The sequence below is a fragment of the Nematostella vectensis genome, chromosome 6 (assembly GCF_932526225.1).
Source record: "Nematostella vectensis chromosome 6, jaNemVect1.1, whole genome shotgun sequence".
Lineage (NCBI taxonomy): Eukaryota > Metazoa > Cnidaria > Anthozoa > Actiniaria > Edwardsiidae > Nematostella > Nematostella vectensis.
The window spans coordinates 16,337,578-16,349,026 of NC_064039.1; the positions used below are offsets into that span (position 1 = coordinate 16,337,578).

The 11,449-nt window shown below is 40.1% G+C and overlaps 1 protein-coding gene across 1 annotated transcript; it reads right to left on the bottom strand.

Annotated features, from left to right (window-relative positions):
• Positions 1-471: 471 nt before the first annotated feature.
• Positions 472-3,720, bottom strand: LOC5513304 (homeobox protein SIX6). Its single transcript, XM_001633541.3, has 5 exons — positions 3,376-3,720; positions 3,122-3,243; positions 1,893-2,061; positions 1,254-1,336; positions 472-1,022 (listed from the first exon to the last, which is right to left on the bottom strand). The coding sequence occupies exons 1-5, from the start codon at positions 3,625-3,627 to the stop codon at positions 821-823; spliced, it is 828 nt and encodes a 275-aa protein (XP_001633591.2). The 5' UTR covers positions 3,628-3,720; the 3' UTR covers positions 472-820.
• Between the last annotated feature and the right edge of the window lie 7,729 nt (positions 3,721-11,449).

Here is an 11,449-nt window from a genome sequence, read left to right on the forward strand (position 1 = left end):
AGAGTTTGTCGAATCTCTAAATTGGCTGAAATGTGCCGCTGGGCACAGCCAGCGCGAGTGTCGCGGAACAAGGCGGAACAATTTCGAATGAAATTCGTGGCTTTATTGTCAAAACGAGCTTTTCCCCTACTACAAGCTCGGATACCCTCCCCCTCCCCCCCCCTTGATGAAGCACGTTTCCAGAATACAGTAAGCGCCTCGCCTAAGAGAAAAATTATGAAAATAAACACCTCCCCCGAATAAGCGCCTGGCCAATTTAAACGTGTTGCAAGGAATTAACAAAAAATACGTATAGTAGCTAAAAGTGTGTGAATCTATAAAAGACAATGCTGCTGATGTGACATTCATAAGTAAATCCACACTGTACACTGAGTGAAAAACTATAGTGGCCGAGAGTGTTACACATATGACGAAACAGAGTTTATATTCGATGCATGGATTTGTTGAGAAATTACGAGAATAGCTAAATGATACGATCAAATGCTTTATTTAACATTTTGTAGAACATTGGGATAATTATACATTATCAAACAAAACCTTGAAAAACGGGGGTTTAAAATTTCATTCTAAAATAGAACCCCATTTCGGAAATTCTCCAATAACACAACATTATGAACAGCGCCATGGTGATTTAAGACAACAAAATAAATAGATAAAAATGACGTGACCATTTAACGTCAACATGGAATAACGCAACAACTGATAACGCAACAATACGTGACCGTCTAATTACCACGTGAAACAATGTGTTAGTATTATAGAAACAAAATATTCATTCACAGCAAGTCCTGGGCTGTTGTTCTAAACAATCATCACATAATCAATTTTGGTGTAAGTTCAGTAGTATTTGGGCAGCGGTATGCGGCTCTATGCCATGCGTATAATAATGTCGCATTTCTTGACAAAGGAAAGGTATCCCATGAGTCATTGGGGCCAACTCGTGAATTCCACCGAGCGCCCAAGGGCAAGCATTAGGCGGAGGGCTCGTCGGCGTGCACAGCGAGGAGCGAGGTTTTGGTTTGCTGAAATACAAGTGTCGGAGATATAGCGTTACTTTAGAGGGCATGACATTAAACTCATAGCTGTCACGTTACTGAGAATCATAAGAGAATCAACTACTTCATATTTCAACAACCTGAACCAAATAAGGACTTGAAGAGCGAATATTGGTACATGAAACTCATGCAGTGTTAGTGGTGCGCTTTGTCAAGCTGTTGCGGGTTTTTTTGTAGGCGGTGCGAATGTCTGCTGACCTTTCTCTTGTTGGCTTTTTGGTATCTTCTTGTTGTCGGTTTCGGTTCAGTCGGCGTCGAGCGTTTGCGAACCACGTGTTTACCTACAAGTAATGGGAGGGAAAAGTTACTCTTTGCGTACCCTCGCAAAAACACAAAATCAACCCTACTCTGTAGGTATGACGGGTCTGCCAGTTAGCCCTCCCTCCCCCGTCACCGACCCCCATCATACGACACTCTGCTACGGCGAAGGAGTCTTGTCATTATGGTACATTATAATATGTGTTTAGTTACTTAGAACTTAGAATAGATACTCCCTAAGCTTTCACTAATTACTGGATGGACACAGTCAGTACTAGTCTAAGCCTGTGGGTGACTGGATACGTGAGCTCCCTCGTCGCAGGTCGGAAGCCCTCGGCAGGTAGAAGGTTTCAGGCGGCAGGCGGTACGGATGCTACCAGAATTAAAGGCCAATAGCCTGCAATTGCCGGTAAGTCATGGAGTGTCTTCTAGAGCTTCGACAAAATATAAATGAATGTAACCTCTAGGTGTATATGCGTACGGCTGTATGTTTGAGGCGGGCACTGTGAATCCCATCAAAGGGTCTCCTATGGGATAATTACCGACCCGAGTTATTCGTCCATTTGCGTCGACACTGACCTGTGTTTTGCTGAGTTTGGTCAATTGTTGCAGTCTTTCCTTTGTTTCTGCATCGGGGTAAGGTTTTCCCAGATTATCATTGAGCCACGATTGTAAAATTCGCGTGGCCTCTTTTGGTAGTGTTGACTTTTGTCGGCCTTTTGGGCAAATTGTTTTTGGAGGTGTGAATCTAAAAAAAAAAAAAACAGATGCAAAAAAATTGAACTGCAAAGTACCCAAACGGAGTCGGCCTTTTGGGCAAATTGTTTTTGGAGGTGTGAATCTAAAAAAAAAAACAGAAGCAAAAAAATTGAACTGCAAAGTACCCAAAAGGATGAATATCTAACCGATAAAAATATTTAAATAATGACTTTATAGGGCATTGTTGTGCATTTTACGGGCTAAGATGAACAGATGAGCGAGCTTTTTTTAATGAAATGAGACTTTATTAATTTTTTTAATGCTCAATCAAGTTATTATTCGCTGTGCTCGGGCTAAGATGAACCTTAGTCGGGCCAAAACATATTTACAGATCTCTCAACTTAGAATTTTCTGAAAGAGTGAGATTTCTATGAAGCGGCCAAAACGCGAAGAGTACGAGTGAGAGGGTGTAGGTATAGGTTCCCCTCAGAAATATTTAAACATTTACCATGACAAGGCTTCTAAATTTTGACTACCTAAACTGAAGACCAAACAAAAAGTAAAAGCGATTTTACTTGTACTTTCCAAAACATTGCTCTCTTTTCCCTCTCTTGTACCCCACCCCCATAATTATAATTAACGATGCATTGAGTTACGGTGATTGTTTTCAGAAATTTTCACAGGAACTCAAATGGCTGACAATAAGAAAAACGCCCCACGAGCCAGATTGACAAGCAGTTTAGGGGCTTCCGTTAGAGATCCTTTTTTCAGAAATTTATTTCTAGCTAAAATCCTTCAAAGCGTTATAAATAAGAGCATTTTATTCTAAAAATCACACTTGTTCTTGCAATTGATACAAATCTTGTTTCCTTTTGCTTTAAATTTGCGAGGCCGGCGACAAGGCACGCGTCGCCATTTATGTTCTAATTAAAATTCAAGCGGGAAATATAAATAAATTGTGCCATATGTAAACATTTTCTAAACCAGTAAACTCTTCCAGCCCAAAACGCATCTATTTCTCATTCATTTATTAAGTCAAAGTACCATTCAAGAATTGAAACAAGGCTTTCTGATTTAAAGCTTGAAAAACATTACCACTGTTTCAGTACCTTTGTCGAATTCGAAATTTTGCCAATGGAGTGAGAGGTTTCCGTTTTTTTGCTCTTTCTTCTTCATAATGAGCAGCATCCCAGAGTTTAACAAGGTCTTCCGCATCCGTAAATGTGTTTCCCTGTGCACGAGATAAACAAAACAAAAATAAAAATAAAAGTTACGGTTTGGTGTAGCGGAGACGGTCACGAGGCATGAGCAGACACACTTTTCAAACGCTGAAATATCCACGCCTGAAAACAATCATAATCACCTTCAAAAGTTGATACAAATTACCATAGCGCTTTCTTTGGAACTCCAGGTATGCTCTACTTCTATTCAAAGCTTCTTCTGTCTTATACTTCTCTGTATTAGGTAAAGTACTTAGAAACATTTCAAGTTCGAAGAAGCATTTCTTATTCAAAAGCAAGTTGGATATTTCTCCAGCCAATTTCACGTCTGGGCCGTTCTGTCTCCATATTTCTCTCAGTTGCTGTATATCTAGTTTGTCTGACATAAATGACATATTTTAGTTAGAGATAACTTTTGGTTGTGTCGAAGAAGTAAAGAAAATTCTAATGCTTTTAAAAGTGTCGCCAAAAAGTCAGCAACTGAGGTCGAATCTTTGCTCCCTGTGCATTATGGGATTTTCTGACTTGCAAAAGATTAAACCAAGTAGTCTTTGGAAACCAAATTACTTTTTAACTTGTAAGTGAGTTTTATTTAAGTGCAGGTCCAGGATTTCTCGAGCATTCAAAAGGGGTCATCTGCGATCGGATCGAAGGCGAGAATTGTTTCAATCTAAGGACAGGCGCCCCAAGTTCAGTTGTCTTCTCGTATGAAACCGCTTCGATACTAAAGTTAATATGGACATAGAAACGTATTAAAAAAAATAAAATAATTTGTAGTTGAGTTTGGTGTGTAATAAAGGCTGAAGTCTAACAAAAAGTCTCTGAGTCGTTTTCTTTACCATTTGAGTCGTTGTTGGCTGGGGTCGGGGTCTTGGGCGGACTTATATAAACTTTATTAGTATCGAAGGGCTTTCATACGATAAGACCACTGCACCTGGGGCGCCTGTGACCTGGGGAGCATTGGGCCCCCAGATTTGGACATCCCCTGACTCGCCCACTTCTCCAAAGAGTCACCGTTTTGTAGCACAACACAGTATGATGCTTTTTTTAGTTTCCGTAATGGTCGCGGGTTTTGAGGTGCGGGTTTCCTGGTAGGTGTGCGGGTTTCAAGTCGCGGGTGTGCGGGTTTGTTTTTTTTTGGCTCGCGAAAATCAAATATCCGAAGAAGAAAACTCTGGAGAGCCGGGAAGCAGGGAATTTACGGCGAGCTGATGGCAGGTCCCCTTACAGCCAGTCGGGACTTCGCCTGTCGCGAAGAGTCCGTAAAATTATAGAGGTCGAAGACGTGTATAGAATTCCTCGGCATACATCTAAAAAAGCTGAGCTCTTTTTGACATTTTATCAGAAAAACATAAATTTGAATGGTGGATTAGAAAGACTGCACTTAATAATCGACTAACTAACTAAACGAAACTACGATTTGTTTTGGTGTGGCTGTTAATGCTCATCTTTTTACAGGTAGCCCAGAGGCAAAGTATCTGTAAACCGATGAGAAATAATAGTGTTTGTTGCTCGGAGGGAGGGCAGCGACCGGAGAGCAAGTTAATCTCGGTATCGCATATGCGAGCGAAGCTGTTTTTCGTGTCCACACCACAGGCTTCCCAGTCGGCTGATTTTATTTTTATTTCATGCTGATCAGAGGTTTTTTATTAAATGCGCAAGTTTCATATAGTGGAAGCGATTTTTCGTGTCCACACCACAGGTTTTCCAGTCGGCTGATTTGTTTTTAGTTTCATGCCGATCAGCGGTCTTTTTAGCGCATGCGTAAGTTTCTTATAGTGGATGCCATTTTTTTTGTGTCCAAACCACAGGCTTCCCAGTCGGCTGATTTGTATTTTGGTATCATGCTGAATAGCGGTCTTTTTCAAGAACCCCTGACTAAAACATGTTCGTCCCGTCCTCCGAGCATTCACTTTCTATTAGAAACTTATAGTATGAGAGTGATTCCTAAACCCGCTATTTGCCGTGTGTTTTAAGCTGTGTTGTGTGTTTAAATGTTGTAAGTTCGTATGCAAGTTATTGATATTCACAACAAAACAACGGCAAATAGCGGGCTTAGGAATCACTCTCATACAATTACAAACACTGTTATTTCTCATCGGTTTACAGATAACATTACCTGGGCTACCTGTGATCTAATAAATCAATCAAGCGGATCTACGGTGGGAGGAGGGGATATGGATTCATATGGCTATGCACCCACATAGACCGAGTTGTTGTTTATGTTTGTTGTTCTTTGCTGTTATTTGTGGTGTTTGAAGTGTTGTGTCTTCATCCAAATTCTCTCTATTTGTAGTATTTTGTGTTTAGTTTATTGTAAAGTCTTCATAGGGCTAGTGCAATGGACCTCGAGTTCGTCGTATATGCTGTTCGTTACCTCCTCCTAAATTGTACCGACATTATACAGCGTTATATGCATTAAACACCCTTGCACAGCTTATACACCCTTTTAAAGCTTAAACACCCAGCTTATACAACCTTATACAGGCCCGTACTCAGGGGGGTACAGGGGGTGCGAACGCACCCCCCCCCCCCAACAGCCGAAGGTCCACTTTCGGTTCCCAACGTTCTATTTGTAGACAAAACTATAAAGCATAAGCTAGATCACTCTGGTACATAGCCAAATCCGACAATACAATAAACGCCCCCCGTGGCGATACAGCAAAGGCATAAAAAATCCCTTTTTGTTCTTTCGGGGATGGTCAGATTTTTATCAGAGAACTTATTCCCTTCCTCCCTCGACGACGTCATCAAAATACCGTTTCGTGCATATCTATTAGCAGAAAAATTGTTAGAAGGTCAAACTTGATTGACGTGTCCACGCTAGTAGTGGAAGAAAATGGTGCAGCATCGTTCAAATTTGTGGAACATTTTTGAAATTTGGCACAGTGATAGAGAATCTCGCACTGAGCAATTCTGGATATAGACCCACTCCCAAAAATGTATACTTACAGTCTTATAGAGGTGGAATCAATTTCCCTTACTTCCACAATAAAACCATTACTTTTCATGCTACGGTCACGAAACTCAGTCCAGTGATGAATATTAACACGTGCTACAGTTTAATAAAAAGATAAACCACGCCCCTTGATATTTACAGTTTTAGGGGTGGAATAAATTATTTCCTTTAATTAGCATTAAAACCAATACTATTTATTGTACAACTTTCAAACTCCACATAATTGTAGTACTCTTTACAAAACTTAATTCGAGATATGGACCCACGCCCAAATGTGAGTACTTACAGTTATACTAGAGATGATACAAAGAGGCATATTGCTTAGAGTGCCTTTCAATACAAACTGAGAGCTAAGAATCCATATACTAACTTATAATGGTATATTGCAAGATATTTCCAAACGAATAGCCACGCCCCTATTGTACTTACAATTATACTATAGATGGCACGCAAGAGGTACTCGCATATATAGTTTGCCTTTCAATACGAGCTATGAGCTACAAATCCACATGCTTACTTATATTGGTATATTACCGGATATAATCAATTGCATTACCACGCCCCTATGGTATTTACAGTTATACTAGAGATGACGGGAATGAAGGTATATTGTCACTTTCACAAAATGCCTTCCAATACGCATTTCAAGCTAAAAAACAATATACTCGCCGATATTTGTATATTGCAGGATATAGTTAAATGTATAACCATGCCCTTATAGTACTTCGAGCCCTTCTAGAGATGGTACAGATGGAGTTTAAATACATACTAACACAGTTTCACAAATGTTTGGTCTACCAAAATACAAAAAACGTGCAGGGCATTGCCCATATGGCATTAACAGTTCTAGATGAGATGAAAAAAATTGAACCTTTTTTTAAAAAAGCTGGGAAGCTGAAATTAATAGAGACTGTTGCATTTAAGATAATCATTAAGAACGCCGCGACACCAATAATAAACGAAGAATAGGCAATATACTGAAGAATACTTTACTGGGGTGGGGTCCCATAAGCATGTTGTTCAACCCACATGCTCAACATCTGTTCCCGTGTCCACCGGAGAAGCACTGTTGATAAAAAAAAAAAAGGTTACAGTGAGCCATTTATTTTTTTAGTTTCAAAAACCCAATTCAATTCTTACCTGTCTCTGTTGCATTGCCACTCACAGTCCCCACCGCACCTGCACAGAGCAGTGCATTTAAGCCTCGTCTTGATGCACCTGCATCTCCTTTTGCAGCCTTTATCGGGTCTTTTTACAACTAGCACATACAGCATGCATGCTTGGTATTTCAACTTTTTACAATGAAGTTATGCCTTTTTTCTGCATTTGATTTGTACTGGGAGTGGCTCTTCCAACCGTTATGACTGGCAGGTTGATAGTGCTCCATTTTGAATATGCAGTGCTCCGATTACTCTATCAACACCTCCCTCGCCATTTCTTTAACGTCGCAATTATTCACCACACTTGGACCCGGAGAAGTCCAATTCACAGCTAATGATAACAATTATCTCATTGTCGATAGCACATTGATCATTATTAGCGTGCTATATGTATGGTATATATTACGCTTATGCTGTCTCTAGTATGGTCGTATTGAAAGGCACTTTATATAAGGGATATACCTCCTTCGTGCAATCTCTAGTACAACTGTAAGTACAATAGGGGCGTGGCTATACGGTTGGGAATATCTTGCAATATACCATTATGAGTTAGTATATGTAATCTTAGCTCTCAGTTGGTATTGAAAAGGATCTTTATATAAGCAATTTGCCTCTCATCTCTAGTATAACTGTAAGTACTCACATCTGGGCGTGGGTCCATATCTCGAATGAAGTTTTGTAAAGAGTATAACAATTATGTGAAGTTTGAAAGTTGTACAATAAATGGTATGGGTTTAATGATGATTAAAGGAAATAATTTATTCCATCCCTAAAACTGTAAGTATCAAGGGGCGTGGGTTATTTTATCGTTAAACTGTAGTTTATGTTAATATCCATCACTGGGTTAAGTTTTGTGACCGTAACATGAAAAGTATTGGTTTTATTCAGGTTTAAAGGGAAATTAATTCCCTCTTTATAAAACCTTCTCAGTAAAAAAGAGGAAATACAGAAGAGATGGACAGAACATTTTAGGGAGGTATTAAATAGAGAGCAACCAGATAACCCCATAGAACCGGAGGATGAAGTTGAATTTGAATTCGGAGAATTGATAGAGGAAATATCCGTCAATGAACCAACTTTCGGAGAAGTAAAAGATACAATCACAACACTAAAGAATGGAAAATCGCCGGGCATAGATAATATCACAGCTGAGTTGCTGAAGGCAGACCCAGAATTCTCGGCCGAGCGAGTACATAAGCTACTTGTAAAAGTGTGGAGGCATAAAACCATCCCAAATGACTGGAAGAAAGGGCTTATAATAAAGCTACCAAAGAAAGGAAATTTGAAAGAATGTAAGAACTCACGAGGAATCACCTTATTGTCCATCGTAGGGAAGATACTTGGAAGAATTGTTATTGACAGAATACGAAACGGAGTTGACAAAAAGTTGAGAAAAGAGCAGGCTGGCTATAGAAGAGGGAGAGGAACTACGGAGCAAGTATTTATACTGAGAAACATCATAGAGCAAGTGAATGAGTGGCAGGCAACTTTGTATGTTAATTTCATAGACTTTGAGAAAGCCTTCGATTCAGTCCATCGTGAGAGTTTGTGGGTAATTATGGAAAAGTATGGAGTTCCAGAGAAGATTATACGCATTGTGAGACTGTTTTATGAAGATTTCCAGTGTGCGGTCGAAGATCAGGGTGAAACAGGAGAATGGTTCAACATAAAGACGGGGGTAAAGCAAGGCTGTAATATGTCGGGCTTTATGTTTCTATTGGTCATGGACTGGATATTGCGAAGGTCAGTTGGAAAAGGAGAAAATGGAATACTGGACGATCTAGACTTTGCGGACGACATAGCATTGCTTTCCTCAACAAAACACCATATTCAGGAGAAGACAGCAAGGCTGGACGGCGAGGCTAGGCGAGCGGGTTTGAAAAAAAACTTAGAGAAGACGAAGATGCTAAGGATAAATGCCAAACAGCATGGAAATATTGTGATCAATGGGAAAGAAATCGAAGACGTCAGCGAAATTACATACCTAGGAGCAAAAGTTTGCAGAGAGGGTGGTAAAATGAAAGATCTCAGAAATAGATTATCAAAAGCAAGGAGTGTGTACACAAGACTGAAACGTACATGGAACTCAAAGAAGATCATGAGACGGACAAAGATAAAGCTTTACAAGTCGTTGGTACTTTCAGTTTTATTGTACGGTTGCGAGACGTGGAAGATGAACAAGAAAGATGATAAATTGCTAGATGTATTACAACAGAAGTGTTTGAGAAGGATATTGAAGATTAGTTGGGAAGACCATGTAACCAATGAAGAGGTACAGAAAAGAGCTGGAGTACATCAATTGAGCAGTGAAGTGAAAAGACGGCGATGGAAAATGATCGGACACGTGTTGAGACAAGGAAGAGAAAATGACTGCAGCGTAGCATTAACTTGGACACGAGAAGGCAGAAGGAAACAGGGAAGACCCAAAACAACATGGCGAAGGACTGTGGAAAGGGAGAGAGGCGAGGCGGGGTGGAGGAACTGGGACGAGGTGCGGTCAAAAGCAGCAGACAGGGAAAAGCACTGTGAAGGCCCTTATGTGCCACACGGCACGAAGAGGACAGGTAACAGGTAACTATAAAACTGTAAGTATACATTTTTGGGGGTGGGTCCATACCCAGAATTGCTCAGTGTGAGTTTCTCTATCGCCGTGCCAAATTTAATAAATGTTCCATAAATTTGAACGATCCGCCACTTTTTATGCACAATTTTCTTGCACTATAGCAAGGGGGTTGCACTGACCAAGTAACGTGGCGTGACGTCATCGATGACGTCATCATCAAAATCAAAATAACCTTTATCATCCCACTGAAACCTTCCTAAGATACCAAACTTGTTTGACCAATAAATAAATATGTAGTAATAATATTTCTCGTTGTCGTGGTAGGTATCGGGATTGCGTGAAGGCAGCATTGAGACTCTTAGATGTGGAGAAAGAGCGGGTTTATTTTTATGTAGGATATAGGGCTACCAAGACAATTTGCCGGAATATGATTGTAAACGGATTTGTGTGCGTTGTAAAGAGGGTTAATGATTTGGGAGGTTTAAATTGTGATGAGTGGTGGCTAGTAAGAAGTGTGTGTATAAGGACGTGAAGAGAGTGTAATAATTGACAGTGATAAGGGGAGATAACAAGGGTGATGGTTGTGTGATGTGGCGTGGTGGAAAGTTGCTGAGGGGAATACAGTTAGCGCTGAAGGATGCAGCTGGTAATGTAAAGGAATGTAGTATGATATGACAAGTTAATGGAACAAAAATAGAGGTTGTTGAACAAATACTAATAATTAAATAGCACGTTATTGTGCGAGGCAGGGAAGTAATGCTAAGAAAAGGTGAACTGTGTGAAACGAAGAGGGAGAAGGTAGAAGTGAGAAAAGGAGTGGAAAGCTAGGTGTTTGGAGCGAGGTAAAGCCTTGATAGTCTGGCGGCTCGGCGACAGGAGACTTCACATGGGGAGTTGTGCAAACCCTTATTAAAAAACACCACATCATGGCAGTAAGGGGCTCCCAGTAAGGATGCGAGGAAACGGTAAAATGAGCGTGGTGAAGGTCTCTTGCCAGCATGGACACGTCAACCAAGTTGGTACCCTATGACTGTTTGACTGTTATAGTGTGATGATATAGGTGTTACATATCCTGTTGATTTTTGTTACAAATCCGGTTGTTGTTACATATCTGGTTTATTGTTGTTACAAATCCGGTTGTTGTTACATATCACGTTGATTGTTGTTACAAATCCGGTTGTTGTTACATATCTGGTTGATTGTTGTTACAAATCCGGTTGTTGTTACATATCACGTCAATTGTTGTTACAAATCCGGTTGTTGTTACATATCACGTTGATTGTTGTTACAAATCCGGTTGTTGTTACATATCACGTTGATTGTTGTTACAAATCCGGTTGTTGTTACATATCACGTTGATTGTTGTTACAAATCCGGTTGTTGTTACATATCACGTTGATTGTTGTTACAAATCCGGTTGTTGTTACATATCACGTTGATTGTTGTTACAAATCCGGTTGTTGTTACATATCACGTTGATTGTTGTTACAAATCCGGTTGTTGTTACATATCACGTTGATTGTTGTTACAAATCC